The 17850-nt window shown below is 40.3% G+C and overlaps 1 protein-coding gene across 7 annotated transcripts in view; it reads left to right on the top strand.

Annotated features, from left to right (window-relative positions):
* ZMYND11 (zinc finger MYND-type containing 11) overlaps nt 1–15566 on the top strand; it is a 101891-nt gene extending 86325 nt beyond the window's left edge. For all 7 annotated transcript variants that reach the window (XM_042817560.1, XM_042817559.1, XM_042817555.1 and 4 more), the window contains 7 exons: nt 365–442; nt 961–1079; nt 2824–3031; nt 4869–4937; nt 6750–7022; nt 8109–8294; nt 13401–15566. In XM_042817560.1, the coding sequence (XP_042673494.1) occupies nt 365–442; nt 961–1079; nt 2824–3031; nt 4869–4937; nt 6750–7022; nt 8109–8294; nt 13401–13523 (1056 nt within the window). In that variant the 3' untranslated portion in view covers nt 13524–15566. The remainder of the gene's footprint in view (nt 1–364; nt 443–960; nt 1080–2823; nt 3032–4868; nt 4938–6749; nt 7023–8108; nt 8295–13400) is intronic.
* The last annotated feature ends 2284 nt before the right edge of the window (nt 15567–17850 follow it).

The raw sequence follows: 17850 nt of genomic DNA, 5'->3' as shown, positions 1-17850 counted from the left end.
GTCATTGAAACATTTATTAATATTCAAAGGAGACCAAAAAGTAAAGATGAGGTGGCTGTCACATTTGCTCAGTAGAATTTTTTCTTTCAAAAAAGTGCTTTAAATTTTGATGAATTTAATAACTATGCATTTTAGCTTTAATAAATCATTAAGTGTTCAATTAAGCCCTTCCCCCATGTTTTTTGAAAGTATGTTTCTGCATCTGTCTTTCATCTGCTCTTAAGACATCTCATTTTCACACCTCGTTGCTCAGAAGTAATGCCACCCAATTAGCAAGCAGGACTGAAAAATTCTGCCACTTACACTACTGAGCTCATACAAATAGGATTTTTGGAGCTTATTTATATCTGTTTTTGTTTTTCAGCTGGATGAACTGCAGCTTTGCAAGAACTGTTTTTATTTGTCAAATGCACGACCTGACAATTGGTTCTGCTATCCTTGTGTATGTTGCTGACACGTATTTTTATTTGTTTGTTTTTCTGCATAAATTCCTGCAGTTTGATCTCATTAATGCATTGAATATTCAATTTCTGTAAGCGTGTTTCAGATGTATGATTAAGACTCTCTTAAATCTAGATATTTAACACAAACAAAGTGTTGGTTGAAGTGCAAGGCCGTATCAATACGTGTAATAAACTTGATTATCAGACAGCTACATCACTTTCACAAGAAAATAAGGAGCTTACAGAAATAAAACTTTACTCTAGGAAAGGACAAAGACAAGATTAATTTGGGGGATGCTTAAAATACATGTTTTCAATAGTCTTTTTTTGATGATAATCCAAGCAATAAATCTTACAGAGAAATGTGCATTGTAAGAAGATAAAAATGAAAATAAGCATTAGATATAAAACAACAACCATATTCTTAAGAAACTAGCATAGCATTACAGTAAAATATTTGTGGTACAAATTAATATAATGCTTCATATCCAATAATAAATACAACATTTTTTTCCAGATACCTAATCATGAGTTGGTTTGGGCCAAAATGAAAGGCTTTGGGTTTTGGCCAGCCAAAGTCATGCAGAAGGAGGACAATCAAGTTGATGTTCGCTTTTTTGGTCATCACCACCAAAGGTAATTTATTTATTCCACGTGTTGCTTTCTAAAAACAGTATTTAGAATGAGTTTATCTCATGTATCACACTGGCAGTAGTGGCTCAGCTAGTTGCAAGCCAGTTGTTTCATAAAGTTTAAAGCTCAGTCTAACACATCTGAAGTTGCCAAATGGCTCAGAGGTTCCACAGTTGGGATAGAGTTGTTACTTAATGGCATTAAAGAAAGCCAATGAACTTCTGTGCAGAGAACTGTTTTTTCGAAGCAGTAACAATCTGCTAATCCAGTCCAAGGTAAAAATTGGACAGAAATGCTCTCATACTACCAGCAGTACTGACTTTCTGCAGTGTCCTCTTCTGAGCAGTCACAGTATGTGTTTTTTTTTGTTTTGTTTTAGCAATATAATATACATCACAAATATTTCTGTTTTTCTGCTGGAACACTGATGAAATTCCTGCTGTGAGGCGGTTGGCAGTTTCAGAGAATAACTCTTTCCATTGGAAACTTCACAATTTTTACTTCCAAATCCACTTGTGTGTTCGGCATTTGGAAAGGGTATAGCAGGGTCGCTACAGCGGATGTACTGATTTTTTTTGTTGTTTAATTTATGTGCCTATATGTGAGCAGAGGAATATAAATGTTTGCAAATTAACATGGTTTTGGGGAAAGTGTATGTTTTCAAGCATCCCAGAAGGTCTAGAGATTCAGTAATAGTGTTCTATGAAACTGTTCATTTAAATAGCTTTTGATCTAACTTTAACATGCTTTAATTTGTGCATGAACTACCAAGATTTCCTAATGGGTGCTAAGTGGATACAGCATCTTTATTTGTGTCACAATAAAAGAACGATTGTCTTTGAATCTGTTGCAGCTTACCTTATTAGTAGATCTGGCATTAAGTTCACAAAGCTTCAAACTATTGAAGAAAGTAGGATCAGGTATTTGTAACTTTTCTGAAGTGTGTGCTGGCAGAAAAGGCAAAATAGACTCTGCTAGAGTGCCATTTCTTGAAAAATGGAAGACCAAATTCCCAGTAGGTGTAAATCAGAATTGTTTCTCTAACTTCACTGAATGATATTTATGTTACAATAATTGAAAATCTGACCATGGACAATGAATTTATTACATTGTTTACTCTTTTATGTAGATGTGCAGGGCTGTAACTCTTTTTCTTTAATATCCAGTGCTGCATAGTGTAACCTTTCAAAATGTCAAAAGCTGCCCATCTTTCTCTATGAGAACAATCTCTGAAAATACCAAAGTACTTTTGGAACCATATCACTGGTATAAATTCAGTCCAGAAGAGCATGACAGTCTCTATATGAGTTCAGTCCTGATAGACAGGAGTCCAAGCCACAGAGTATCTATATTCAAAGTGATAATTTGGTACATGCCTTGCTGATTTTAGGAGAGATCAAGGGCTAAACTGGATTAGCAAATGAATCTTCAGTAAAGATGTTTCTGTGTCTGACAGAGCATTTAGCAAGAGAACAGGCAGCTGATGGGTCTCCTTTTGGAGCTAGGAGATGTTTGTGGCTCATCAGAAGCAAAAGAGACTTTCAACACGCACAGCTAATAAGTGCTTGTGATAACATCAGTGTCTAATTTGTCACATTTTTCAAATGTGTCAAGGGTGGGAAGATCCTGTGTAAATAGGAATTGTCAGCTCTTGGCCACTCTGAAAAACTGCTTTGGAAGTCAGTTTTTTAAGTCAAGATCTCTTGTCCTTATTTTGTGTTTCTCAACCCATCTGTTTATTCAACAGGGCCTGGATCCCCTCTGAAAACATCCAGGATATCACAGTTAACATCCATCGGCTGCACGTGAAACGCAGCATGGGTTGGAAGAAGGCCTGTGATGAGCTGGAACTGCACCAGCGATTTCTTCGTGAGGGGAGATTCTGGAAATCAAAGAATGAGGATAAAGGGGAAGAGGAGGCAGAGTCAAGTATCTCCTCCACCAGCAATGAGCAAGTGAGTGTCACCATGATGTTGGCATCCAGAGGAATTTATTATAGGATAGGGTGAAAACATGACATACCTTGAATTAATGTACTTTCAAATTAGCCTTGTGCTCTGTCTGCAGTTTTATGGTGACTGTAAGAGGATTCAAAGACTTATTTTCTGCATGTTGTGTAGCTTAGTGTTAGCAAGAATATACATTTTTTCTCTTCCCCCTTTTTTTTTGGATGACCTCTGAGAAATTTCAAGATGTTTGTCATCTACAGCACCTTCATGAGAACAGACCAAGATTTCTAAAGTTAAACAGGCACATTCAAGTTAAATGTCTTGGATATCAGATGGATGGCAACACTGCCTTCCTAAACTCTCATCAAGGGACAGCCCTGAGCTGTTCTGCCTTTTCACAGCTGGAGCATGTTCACTTGGGACTTGGGACTGTATTCTGTGCTACCAGTCCCTGAGCAACACCGACCGTGACTGTTAGAAAGTCCAAGTAAAGTTAGGTGCAAAGACTGCACTTCAGGAGCATGTGACCAGCAATTAATTAAAGTAATTCCAAAATAATTCTGCAAAATAAGAAAAATTACACTGCCTTAACAAATCTGAAATGCACAGAGGGAAAAGATAGAAAACTATGCACTGGAAATTCCCTTATCAAAGCTGGGCCTTGCTAGTCATTTCGTGTCCAAGAGAGTGTTTATATTTGCAGTCACTGACTTGGCAGGAAGTTTTTCATAGCTTGCAGGATGCTTCACTGTATTTTTGGCAACTTCTTCACTGGCATGATCTTCTTTCCTCATTTGAAATCACCAACATCTTCCTAAATTTCAAAAGATCAGTGTGTTTTGACCCTCTTCTCTGCCCTTTAGTCAAACAGGCCTGTCATCTAATTTCTGTCCAAAAACTTACGGCTCATAAAACTGGATGCTGCTTTATGGGGATATCTTAACAAAGATATTTTTGTTTTGGTTAGTTTACCTAACTAAACCTTTGTAGCCCCCTTTATTTAATTTTGCATATACAGTCATGCAACAGCATAGAATGAAACAAGAAAACAGTCACAAAATTTATGACAGGTAACAGTTTCCGTAATTTTTCAGGTTTTAAAGTGTCCATTTTCATATTTTCTATCCTGTCTCACCTGTTCATCCTTCACTTGCTTAATGCTTGTACCTGCTTCATTGGTTTCCAAACAGAGGAACATAAGAGTAGCCATCAAACTCAGAGCTTTAAAATAATCTGCAATATTCTTGTACTGATGCTAGATAGTACTGGATGCTTCAAAGGCTTCAGGAGGGAACTGTAAGATTATATACCATTCACTTAGTCTTAATACTTTTTTTTTTGCTAGCTATTCTTGTTTTTTTTTTTAGAGATGACGTACTGAGAACCCTTCATGTATACAATAATAATCAATTAAAGCAAGTCTCAGGAATCTTACTGCCTTTCTTTATGCGTGTTTTCTTTGTAGTAGTTGTTGCTTTCTGGCTTCAACAAAGATCTGCTACCTAGTTATGAGTTGCTGATATCACAATATTCCAGAAAACAAGGCTTTGAATTTGCGTGTGAAATGAAGCAAAGAATGATTACAGATATTTTAGAAAATACATACTGCATTTTAGAATGTTTGTGAGTTTTTGTTCTTTTATCAGAGTGTACTTATCACTGATAATGGAGAAGGTTTACTGTGTGTGCTTATTATTTAAGAACCATACTCAACTTTCTGTTTGCTAAATTAAATAATTGCAAATAAGCACAAAGAAGACACACATTGTTCGTGTCACAATGACTGCTACTCATATGAACTATTGCTTGGAATGATTCAGTGTTCTTTTCATAATGTTCACAGCTGAAGGTTACTCAGGAACCAAGAGCAAAGAAAGGACGACGTAACCAGAGTATGGAACTCAAAAAAGAAGTAAGTAACCTCAATTATGTGTTTGCAGAGATAGCAACAGAAAAAGTCTGAAGTTGTAACAGATGCACCTTTGGATGCTTTCACTTTTTACTGATTTTGTAACACTAATCTTAGAAATTCCAGTCCCATAGCTTTGTTCTCCTTACTAACAAACATAATCGTACATGCCAGATTCCAGCCACTGGTGTCTTTATGGTGATATTCTGTATCATGAATAAATCCAAACTGTCAGTCTACAAGATTTTTTTAGAGTCAATTCTACTTGCTATGTAAATCTACAAACAAAAAATTCAGAAGTATTTTGCAAGATCAAGAATATTACATTCATAAAATACCATAACCAGACTTGTCCATGGAAATTCCTTCCTTGTCTATCTGCCTCACAAACTGAATGAATTGGGGGAAACATTAACCCATGGTCATGTAGCTACAGAACTGTGTTATTATCCTTGCACACAAGGGGGCAGTTGCTTAAGCAGTTATAAATCTAGCGTTAGTCCCAATTTCTAAGCATTTTCTTGTCCTCGTTTCAGCTTCATGATGAACAATGAGAAAAAGTTGCACATATGCATAGGACTTGGGTCCCTTCTACAGAGGAGGGTTCACATGTTTCAGCATCAGAGCTATGTGGGATGGGCCTGCTGCCTGAAATATTGATATTGTATCTGATTCCACAGGACTGTGTCTTCAAGGCACCTTCATCATTGTGGATGTGACCGTAGTTTCCCTGGGACTGCCAGAAAGGGAGAGTGGCATCTTTCCCAGACTGCAGTTTAAGGATGTCTAATCATCTTAGTTTTTTCTATCTAGTGTTTTCTATCAAGCAAATTCTGTAATTTACGTATTTTTATCTTAACATTTGCATTCTTAGCTCTGTTCATACTTTATCAGTGATCCTGAAGTCAATGCAAGCAACCAGTTATAGAGTAATTTGTTGCAAAAGGGGATACACATCATTTTGGTTGGTGTGCCATGTACCCCATCACACTGTCAAGCAGAAAGGCCAGTCCTGAGCAAGTCTGGTGCACTAAGGACTGTGAGCTTTGTGTGTACACTGTTAAATGAGCTTTTAAAAATGTAAGTTAAAAAAAAAAAAGTACACCTGTGTCTTGAGATACTTCAAATATCACCAAGGATTTGCAAATTTATTGCTTTATCTGTTCTGAAGAGCAGAAACAATCAATATTATACTGCAATAACATAGGGAGCTAAATTAAATACAGTACATTACAGTAACTATGATTTCTTTCCTGATAATTGTGTAATTACAGAAAGCTTCTGTGGTCATCCAAGTTCTATGTTATTGGAATCAAGACTTAGACGCTCATTAGTCATTCATCTTCAAAGCACCTTTGAAGTACTAATCAATCCTTGCAGCAGTTCTATGAAATAAATGGAATATTACAGTCTCCAGCAGAGCCTGTTGGGCCAGAGTAAGCCCTGTGTTTGCCAAAAAAGTTGAGGCACTGTGGCCACATTGTCTCTTCAGGAAGAATAGTAGGGGAGAAACCTGTAGTAATCCTTTACTGGGTCTTCAGTGATCTGGTATGGTACTTTTGGGGAGGTGATACTTTTTGTTGAGGTTGGTGGTACTTTTAGGGAAGCGAGGGTCTGTGTATCTTCCTTTCAGCAGAGCTCCTAGCTCTGGATCAGAAAAGCCTCCTTGGAAAGCTCATCTACCCAGTGTAAGCAAACACCGTTCACATCAATTGTGCTGTTGTTAGTCAGATAACATTTTTTCTCCAGAGAGAATTGAGAGTTAATTTGTTCTGTTTTGATACCTGGATTTGCAAGTTTGTTCTTTCTTTGTAGGAGCCAGAACCTGAAACTGAAGCAGTAAGTTCAAGCCAGGAAATTCCCACAATGCCTCAGCCCATTGAAAAAGTTTCAGTCTCAACTCAGACCAAGAAGTTAAGTGCCTCTTCTCCAAAAATGCTGCACCGGAGCACCCAGACCAATAATGATGGAGTGTGTCAGAACATGTGCCATGACAAATACACCAAAATCTTCAATGATTTCAAGGACAGGATGAAAGCTGATCACAAAAGAGAAACTGAGAGAGTTGTGCGAGAGGCAGTGGAAAAGGTAACACTTGTCAAACACCACCTACGCCCTGGTTTGAGGAGAGGAGGAGTGGGATTAGGATTTTTTTTCTACGTTCTTTTCTACTTTAATAATATCCACCCATCAGAAAGTAGGTAAAAAAACCTTCTTCAAAGAGACTGTATAAAAATAGTCTTCAGTATTGCTTTTCAGACAAATTCTTTACCAGCAGGCCTTAGTTTAAGTAGAAAGCTCTTGTTGCTTCTGATTCTAGTCTAGTAAAATCAGTTTGTGATCCAAAAGTGAAACTGATTGTTCCTTCATGATTATCTGTTGCCAAAGCCTTTCTTTGTCTCCATTGTCAAGTGTGTTTGTAAACAATGTCATTGTTTAAATGCTATTCGTAAACAATCCTTCTTCCATCAAACTTCTGACCTAAACATTAAAGAGGTTGGCTAAAATTTGTTTGAATCTTCTTGTCTAACAGTAACATCTAAAAATTTGTTATCTAAGTCTGAGCTGGTCACCTTTGGCTGGAGAAAACAGGACAAATCAGAGGATGATTCATCTGACCTCACTTAAGTACCTGTCTAAGAAAAAAAAATGAATTTCCTCGTGGAGGGAGGACTTTGGAATGAACGTAGGGAGTTTAGGTGTTAATCCTGTAGGACTAAGACACCAAATCTCCAGCTGTTTGTATGAGGGCAAAGGAATTCCACTGACAACGAATAATACAGTGGTACCTCTCACTGAACTTAGGAATGTTACAGTTTGTATTTTCCATCGTGCTGTTACTTTGGAGTTATATGAAGTTATAGATTTAGAAAAGACAAAATCTTTGCCTAACAAAAATTAATTCATAATTTTAAAACCGATCATTAACAAGATAGACATGGAACCTGTGTGGCTGTTTTTATGGTTGCCTTGCAGAACAAAACAATTATGAACAATTCTTAGGAGATAGAAGTTTTGTTATAGCTGTAACGGAGACTACTTTTTGTTTTCTGAGGAGAAGAAATCTCTAATTATGTGACCTCCACTCACAACAGTATTAGGGGCTTAAAGAAGATAGATTTATTCCAGTAGCTATCCACTGACTTGCATTGCTGACTTACTTTCTTATGGCAGCTGCGTACAGAGATGGAAGAAGAGAAAAGACAGGCTGTAAATAAAGCCGTGGCCAATGCACAAGGAGAGATGGACAGAAAATGTAAGCAAGTAAAGGAGAAGTGCAAAGAAGAATTTTTAGAAGAAATTAAGAAGTTAGCGGGCCAGCACAAGCAGCTGATTTCCCAGACCAAGAAGAAGCAGTGGGTGAGTCTCAAAACTTACTACAAGACGATAACTGGAAATGTATAATGCAGACTGCAGGCCAGTGGTAGGCATTCACTTCTTTGCTTTTACCTGGATCGCTTTTTCACTTGTCTTTCAGCTTCAAGGTTTGAGCTTTCAGATTTCCTTCGCCCTCACATTTGAACTCCAGATTTTCATTGCTTTCTATCTTATTTAGGTAGTGTTAACAGAACCATCTTCCATAGCCCAGCCAGATGTTGCTAAATATTGCTGAAAAATGTGTGGTTGTACTTCAGATCAAACAAATTTTGCGTTATGTTCCCACTCCTTTGATCTCAAGGCCCTAGAGAGTACAAGCCCTAGCTGTATGCATTTGGAGCTCCCTTCTAGAAATTCTCGTATTGATATCATTTTGGCCTTTTCCTCCCAGAGCTTTGTCTGCAGCTCTTTTATGCTCCTGTGCATTTCAGACAAACATTCTCAAATACGTTTCCCTCCCTTTCTCCCGCTCGCCTTGGAGCTTCGACTTGCCCAGCTGTGGCAGAGCAGTGTGCAGACGCCTTGCCACAAGATGGCACGCTGCTCTGAGTGACGGACGGCCACCGGCTGCCACTGCACAGCACGCGTTCCTTCCTCTGCAGGGGGCTGTGCTTGGTTGGGCTCAGCCTCGTAAGCCTTTCTGGATGAAGCGGTGGGCCCTGCAGAGAGAACTGTGTTCTGTAGGGGACTGACAGAAATATTAAAGCAAGACAATAGGTTGCTGCCTGTAACAGCTGCAATTTCGGGGTTTTCTTTTTAAAGAGAATTACTTTTGAGCACCTGCAGTGTTTTCATTTTGATTTCTAGTAGAGATGTACTGTAGGTGTGACGATGCTGCAGTTTGGTTCTCCATCAGTGAGCAAATCCTTTCCTGTGTACCTTGGGTCTGCAGACCCAAGAAGTTATTTAGGTCTCAAACTCGATCAGGTTGTCTGTAATGAGTCACCAGCCCCTGGTGTCTATGAGCTTTTGCATGTGGCACTTGAAAAGGAAACTGAATTGGCCTTTCTCACCATAAAACTGTGTCAAATGAGCTCTATTCTGTGAGATGTTACAAGTGCACATGTGAACTGTTGCCACCACTCAACTGATAAGTTGTAATTCAATCACAGTAACTGGATCGTGAGTCCAGGCTCTTAGCTGGAGCTGGTTGGGATTGTTTCTTTTTGAAGGCAGAATTTGTGAAAGAGACTCCTGAGATTTCTATTTGTCTGTTCCAGTGTGCCTTTACTGTGTCCTTTAGCCTCATCAGTGTGCTGTGGCACCACATCTCTGCATCTTAGGATCATGCACTTAATGCCTCTTTCCAAGCAAGACAATTAGAGATATAAAGAGCATTTGACAGCTTCACCTTCTCCTGTGGGCCCAGAGCTGTCAGTCACCACCTTAAATGAATGCATCTTGCAGGCAGCTGGTTTTCATGTGCTGGGAGGGAGGGGAAGGATAAACACCTTTGCATTCAGGCTGATGGATCTGCCTGCCAACACGCAGCCTCAGGCAGCTGGAGCTGGTCCAATTACACAACTCCCCAGTGATTTTTCTTTCTGTGGCACTAATGACAGTCCCTGGTGTGTAGTACCACTGTTGTATGCAGCTATTATAATAATGATGCCTCCTTACTAAAATCTCATGTAATTAACACATAGTAAATGAGTTTTGGTGGCTTCGCTTTTTAATTAGAACCAGAGACCTCTGGTTTTGCGTAATGCAGATGTCTGGGTTTGGGAATGCAGCTGTTACCATTCATACTGTATTTGTATTTTTCCTAGATTTAAAAAAATAGTCTGGTCAGAATGAAGGGATTGCTTTGCTGCTGCTTGACAGGCACAAGAGCAGGCATGCCTCCTCACACCTTCGTAAAGAACCACGTTCTGTGTTGCTCTGACTGGTCACAGTCCCCTTGGTTTAGCCAAATTTCAGTTCTGTACCTTCAGAAAATTTGGAATTAATACAGATGCCTCAAGTGAACGGCAAATAAAAGGAAGAAATGGAAAGGCAGAGAGTCATGAGTTTATGCAGTGTGATGATTGACAAAACTCAGACCACAGTTGTTTTGTTTCTTTTTTATTTTTTCCAGTTATTTAACTTGCATATAAGCATCATTTAAAGTGGTGCATAGTTCATCTTTAACCTTCTCAGTAATGCTTACCTGTATATTTGTTCTAACTTGCAACAGGTCGTCTTTAAGTAACTGCATTTGTCTGTGATGAGTACAGTCTGAAACAAAACCCCAAATGATTGATAATGTTTAAGATGTGGAAAACACAAAGGAAAGGAGGCCTGAGGCCAGCTGGCATTTTGCCTTCTCTGCCACATGTGCTGGTACCAGCTTAGATGACACTTTATTTCCCTTTTGTAAGGGGAGATTTACATCCCACACTTATGGCCAACATATGTAAAGGGAACTGCAGTGTCTGCAAACTGGTTGTCCTCTCCTTTCTTAGTGTTTTTGATCTCTCTAAGTGAGCAGATGTGAAGCTTGGGGCTGAGGCCTGTGCTGAATGCAATGGAGAGACACAGCTGTTCCCTGCGCGTTCCAGCAGATGATCCCAATGGCTCCCATAGGTTGGTGGGCAGCCAGCAACATGAAAAACCAGGAAAGCAGGCCTTGAGAGGATGCTCCTTTGCAGATTTTTCTACAAATAAACTTCCCTAGAGCTAAGATACAAAGAGAAAATGGAGTGGAGAAGTTACCTTCTCATGCAGCTGAAGCAGTCCTTTTGCTGGTGGTAGAAATAAATAATTACTGTTTTAGTTGATGTAAAAGGCAACTTTCATGCATCTTATAGGAGAGTATAGAGTTATTGCATTTTTATTTTGTTTTAAGACAATTGGGTTTTATTTCCTTTGTAGTTCTCTTGTTTTATTAACAATGCTGTAGTTAGAGAGTACGTTGAAAGTACAACCTGTGTTTCTTTGTGGTTTGACAGCAACCTGCACATTTCTCCATCTGTTCCCCGTCATACGGGAGGTGTTCCAGGCTGAATTCTTAAAGATATTCTCTGATTCTGAGTATGACAAATTCAGAAAGACAAATTTGAGATCATTAGATCCAATTTTTGAGGTGTTGAGTGTGAGCAGCCCCATTAGCAGCGATGCCTCCCTACTTTGCACAGGCTGGTCAGGCTGACAGTACTGCACACATCTGGAGGCAGAGCCTGCTGCCCATCTGAGTGCCACACTCCCTGCTGAGCAGCGTGCTGATTCTCTTTGTTTAAATCCTCAGTGTCCATGGAGTTATTTCCAACTACCACCAACCTGGGAGCATTCTGCATGTTCCAGCACAGAAATCCTCTTTGCTGAGGCCCTGCCGAGAGGCAGGTATTTCTGCAGAACTCAGAGGCTGTGCAATAGGTCTTCCTTCAGGAGTTTTGTGCCATGCTGGTAGCCATAAATGGCAGGAAGCCGTGGAGCCATTGTGTGTTCTCCAGGCTTTCTGTGATTTCTGAAAGGCGTGAAGCTAAAGGCACCTTCTTGCAGTAGCACTGTTGTAGCAGGACGTCTTCTTGTCACCATTTGCAGCTCTCTGGCAATCAGCAGACACACCAGTGATGGCAGCCTTCTTGCAGGCCTACACCAAATGGTCTGTGACAAACCATACAGTAGGGAGTTATTCTTTTCTCCAGTAGTGTTTTTGTTGTGGCTTTTGGGATTTCTAAAACTTTAAGGGAGATTATAAACTGGAGGGGAATCAACTTTTTCCAAAGAATCATAGAATCATGGAATGGCCTGGATTGAAAAGGACCACAGTGATTATCTAGTTTCAACCCCACTGCAGTGGGAAGGGTCACCAACCAGCAGACCAGGGTGCCCAGAGCCACATCCAGCCTGGCCTTGAATGCCTGCAGGGATGGGGCATCCACAGCCTCCTTGGGCAACCTGTTCCAGTGCGTCACCACTCTTTATGTGAAAAACTTCCTCCTAATATCTAACCTAAATCTCTCCTGTCTTAGGTTAAAACTATGGGTAGACAGTGATAGGACCTGGGAAGATTGTTTTAAACTAGAAGAAGGGAGAGTTAGGTTAAGTGTTGGGGAAATTTTTCACTGGGAGGGTGGTGAAGTGCTGGCACAGGTTTCCCAGAGAAGCTGTGGATGCCCCATCCCTGAAGGCGTGCAAGGCCAGGCTGGATGGGGCCTGCTCATGGCAGGGGTTTGAACTATATAATCCCTGAGGTCCCCTTACAACCCAACCCAACTCTAACCAACCCAACCCAAGCTGTTTCGTCATTCTGTGATTATTGCTAGCCCATGAGGATCTCCCCCAGCAGCTCCCGGATGGGTTGGGCTTGTAGCAAGACCTCAGGAAGGTAGATTTTCACGTTTGGACAGCACATGAAGGAACTAGAGCTGTTCAGTCTGGGGAAAAGGAGGCTGAGGGGAGACCTTATTGCTTTCTTCCAATATCTGAAAGGTGCCTACAGCGAGAGGGGGTTGATCTTTTCTCACTGATGACAGGTGACAGGACGAGGGGAAATGGCCTCTAGTTACACCAGGGTAAGTTTAGGTTGGATATCAGGAAAAACTTTATAGAAAGGGTTGTTAAGCACTGGAATAGGCTCCCCAGGGAGGTGTTTGAGTCACCATCCCTGGATGCGTTTAAAAACCCTTTGGATGTGGTACTCAGGGATGTGATTTAGTGGAGGGTTGTTAGAGTTAGGGTAGTATGGCTAGGTTGTGGTTTGGACTCGATGATCTTGAAGGTCTTTTCCAACCTGAACAATTCTATGATTCTGTGATTCGATGTTCACTCCAGCAATTTTTTTATCCTAGCTCTTAGGAGGATGCCATTATACAATCGTAGAGTAAAAGACAGTTCCTGTATTGTGCAGCTGAAAACTCTCAGCCCACTGACCTGGGAGATGTGCTTTCTTGAATGAGAGATGTGCTTGTGGTACTTGCATGGTACAGATTTGCTGAAAGTTGTAGCCTTTCTTGGCACATGTGACAAATGCCCTGCTGCGTTTGGGTGCCCAGGCAGAACAAGCAGTGCTCTGCACTGGTGCACCCATGAGCAGGTGAGAAGGCTGCTGGGCAGCGAGGAGGGATCCTGCGAGGGCTGTAATCTTGTCTCATTTGTTCTCTCCAGTGCTACAACTGTGAAGAAGAGGCCATGTACCACTGCTGCTGGAACACTTCCTACTGCTCCATCAAGTGTCAGCAGGAGCACTGGCATGCTGAACACAAACGTACCTGCCGCAGAAAAAGATGAAAGAGCTGTTCCTCCGCTAGAACATCACCCCGATGATTGCTATTCTCAGACACAGCGGTTTTTGTTTCCAAGAAGCCAAAATTGTTTAGAATTTGCTTCCCATTTTGCACCAGCCTTTAAACACTTTTCGTAAAAGAAATTTTGCACAGTAATTTCAATCTTCTGTTCAGTGCTCCTCCAAAATTTTGCCAGCGGAATGAATTGAACATCTCTGGGAGCAGGTTACTTTAAATAATTTTAAACTAGAGGATTTGTTGCATTTTCAGCAAATTTTAAAACATTTTTAGGTTTTACAGAGATTTTAATCTTTAAAAACAGCAGATCTAGAATTAAACCATGCGAGTTTAACAAAAGGAACATACAAAAACTAGATCTGAATGTAAGAACTTTAGAACTGTTTCAGAAAAACGAAGCATACTACCTTGATGTAACATTTATTTCTTAACCTTGTTGAGCTGGTTTTGTTCAGCTTAATTTTACTGTTTAAAGGCATTATCTATTGGTTATACCAGTGGGTACATGATTGAATTTAGGGAACAGGGTTGACACAGCAGGTGCTACTCCTGCGTATTTTTTCTTAAATATTTCCCAACTGTGTTTTATTTTCATTATTTCTTTTCAATATATAACTTTTATAACAAAATATTAGCTTTGATCTTGTAGTTTAAAATCACAGGGAACTGGGGTAATCTTTTACTGAGCTGGATCTTAGAGAAAAATGAATATTTAAATTTTGAAGTTTGCACATTTCATCTTTGTCCTGACATGAGTGCTTGTAACAAGAATAAGAAAAGCCAAAAAACAAAACCCAAACAACAGCAACAAAAGAAGCAACTACCTTTATTCATATGTGGAATTACGAGGCTTACAAGTTTTGTTAACGTGCCCCCTTCAGCCTCCCCAATCCAATGTCATCTGACTGCCTACGATCTGGTGTCACCTGGTCCATTGTAACTCGATAGTAAGAGGAGAAAAAGCACTTACGTTTCACAGAAGCCGTTATGTTTGTAGTAATGGGTCATTGCCTAATAATGAGCTCCATCACTGTACTCAGAATGAAGAATAATGCATGTTAATTTTCTTGTATTAAAGATGCCGTGATTTGTAAAAAGTCTGTATTTTGCGGAATGTCTGGATTAAGAAGCATTACCAATAGGAATGGATCGATAGTTGAAAAATGATTTTTTTTTGTTTGTTTTATATATAGATATATGAATTGCATCCATGTTCAGAGACAATTTTTTAAATAGATGTAAAGCTTACTTAAATAGCTTTTCTTTTAAAGTGTCTCCGCATTTTAGTTTCTTCTTTCAAAGGCTGGTCTTAGACCAAGTCCTGTGCCCATTAATCATCCCGCTATTTTTTGAGGAGTTAGAGGAATAATTTGTAAATATTTATTTAGATCTTTGATATTTATTGAAAGCAATTACATGATGGAACGATGGAAGCTGAAGAATCAGGAGGAAAGCCTTTAAAAAGTTTTCTCTAGGATTTGTCAGGGTCATTGTAAAGATGAAAATACAACTGAGACTTCTGTGAACTGCCATTGGAATCCTGATCTTTTTACTTACAGCGGTGATAGAAGTTAATTGACTTGATACTGCCAAATAGCACCCAACACCTTGTGGAAATTGAGTGGTAAGCTGACGGGAGAAAATAGTACGTAGATGGTAATTTGTATTACCACAGCTACATTATTGCCTGATTAATGTGTAATTAACTTTTGTCGCCTCTGTGTTGTGACTGTAAAACACTTCACAACTAAAAATCAATCCTGTTCAATTACTTTACGAGTTCCAAAACTTCGATCCACCCCTATGAAAGCAAGTTATTGTGGAAATATTTTTGGTGTAAAATCATTCCAGAATATGTAATATTTAACTGATAGCTGCATGAAAGTAAGATTCGTGTTACTTTGGCTTTTTTGTCTCTGTTGACACGGTTGCACATTTCCAAGTTACTACAGCGTGAAAACTGTGTGTTTTAAAGAAAAAAACAAAACAAAAAAAAAAAAGATTGTGGCCTGGTTTTGTATAAGTTTTAGGTAAAATTACAATTGATTGTTTTAGGAATCATGATTTAAAATTAATTTTTCTGCAAATCATAAAGCTATATTAAAGTGTTGAGCTTAGCCACTATGCACATTGTAATTATTCATTGTGGCTGTCCAGTTTATGATGCATTCTGGCATTTTGTAAGCTGCTCTGACTAGCAATATATAGAGTCATTTAATGTGTTAACATTGGGTAATAAATGTATTTAAAAAAAAAAAAAAGCATCTCGCTGAAAGTGTGTGTGTTAATTGTGGCCAGATGCCCCAGGGTGGCCATGCCCAGGGCTGTGTGTGAGGTGAACATGTCTGGTCTCCCTGGAACCTGCTGCTGCCTGGTGGGGGGTGAGCCAGGAGATCCATGGGAGGACTTGGGCATTGAACCACAGCTCTCGGCACTGCGATGAATTTTTTCAGCCTGTTCAAGTCAGCAGCCCTCAAAGGCCATGTCCATCAAGTGTTGGTTTTAATGCCTGCTTCCATGTGACTGCAGCTTGTAGCCCCTCCTTGGTCTCACCCGTGGCCCCGTCTGCCTCTCACACAAACCCGATAACTGCCATGAGCCTGTGCCCAGGGTGGGAGGAATAAGGTAATTGTACCTGGAGGTAGGATTACTGTCTTGCTGGTAAACAAAATTTACCCCACAGATCACCACGCAGCCCCACTGGTGCAGTGCCTGCAGCCCCCAGCAGAAGGGGCATTAGGCAGAAGGAGTCCTGGAGCTCTGTCATGGCGTCAAGGCAGCAGGAGAGATGCTGGGAAGAAATTTCCCTGTGTCTCTCTGTGGGAATTAGAACCTGGTTAGAGCTGCTTGTCCCAGGAAAATAATCAATGTGTAGTTTAAATATTTAGAATCTCTTATTATTTTGCTATTCCGAAGCATTCTGTTCTTACATGAGTCATAGTGTTTCACCCAAGAGTGCAAATGTTATTCATTCAGCTTGCTAAAACTTGGTTCAATACAAGTAACTAGCATAGCTCACGTATTGCAAATTAATCATTTATACTGAAGTAAACCAACAAAATGGGATCAGGAAAAGGCAGTGGCCCTCTCCCAGCTGCCTTGCCATGCCTCTTCCCTTCTCGAGTACCATAGCCAGCCTCCGATCCCAGCACCAGCAGCCCGGCAGATCCCCTGTGCGACGCTGCAGCAGTGAGTGGGGCTTGCTCAAAGGCATTATTTCTCCTCTTATTGCTGTTTTTCCATTATTATTATTATTATTATTGTAACTCTGACTCTTTATTTTACATAAGGAGTTTTCTGCCTCCCGCTTCCTTTAGGTGGAGTGATCAGCCCAGCTCAGGGCTGGTTTGCTTTTCCAGCTCTTCAGTGAGAATGTAAAACATGTTTGGGATTTGTTACCGGTAGTTAGGGGCTACCCAGCCAATTTTAGCCTCACAGAATGCACATATGCAAGCTGTACATATACTTTCCAAATGCTTTCATTAATCAAATTATGGAGGGGGAAGTGTGAAAACCAGAAAGGCCCTTCCTTCATTGTTTCACGTTAAGGAAATTCAATTGCAAGTGGAAAGGAGCATCCATTTCAGAAAAAAAGTGTAGTGTTGAAGTAGGAGATGTTTAAATCTAACATAAAAGATTAAAAACAAACAAAAAAAAGCCATGAAACAACACCACACCAAACCAAACTACCTTGGACCTTCCAAAACCACTTGAAAAAAATAAAAGCCTCATTTTTTTTTTTTTAATGAAACATTTACAGAAGGCGAAAGGATTTTAGAAGTACTTTATACACTGAATAGTGCTCCTTCAAGAAGAGCTGCTGGGCTGCTGGGAGCTCCAAACTGGAAAATCAGAAGAGGAAAACCCAGAGCAAACCCAGAGAACCGGAATTTCTGCTGGTCTGCTGCTGCCTGGGGCTGGTGGCCGAGCGCTGAGAAATCGCTAAGGGCAAATAATGGTGGATGGGCTGAGATTAAACACAGGCCTGCTGTGCAGATAATTTTCACATAAAAGGAGACGAATAATTAAAGATGATACAGAAGAAAGGCTGAGGACTCAGGGAGAAAGGGGGGGAGGGAGCACGTTCCGTACCAGAAGGGCAGGATGCGCGTGTGCTCACACAGCCACCGGCCAGCTGCTGTTCGCTGCCGGCAGTGGAAGCTGAGCTGGTGTAAAGCTTCCAGGAGAGCTGGATTTGCCCCAGAGAGGTACCTAAAAATAGCCCTGAATTCTGTGCAGCTGAGCTGGGTGCACGACATGCTTTGGTGGTGCTTGGGAAAGGACTCCCGCCACAGAAAGCAATGTCTATGAAT

The sequence above is a fragment of the Centrocercus urophasianus genome, unplaced genomic scaffold (genome assembly GCF_019232065.1).
Source record: "Centrocercus urophasianus isolate 14NV4802_14NV808 unplaced genomic scaffold, USGS_Curo_1.0 seq_16, whole genome shotgun sequence".
NCBI lineage: Eukaryota > Metazoa > Chordata > Aves > Galliformes > Phasianidae > Centrocercus > Centrocercus urophasianus.
This window is presented reverse-complemented; position numbering and strand designations above follow the sequence as displayed.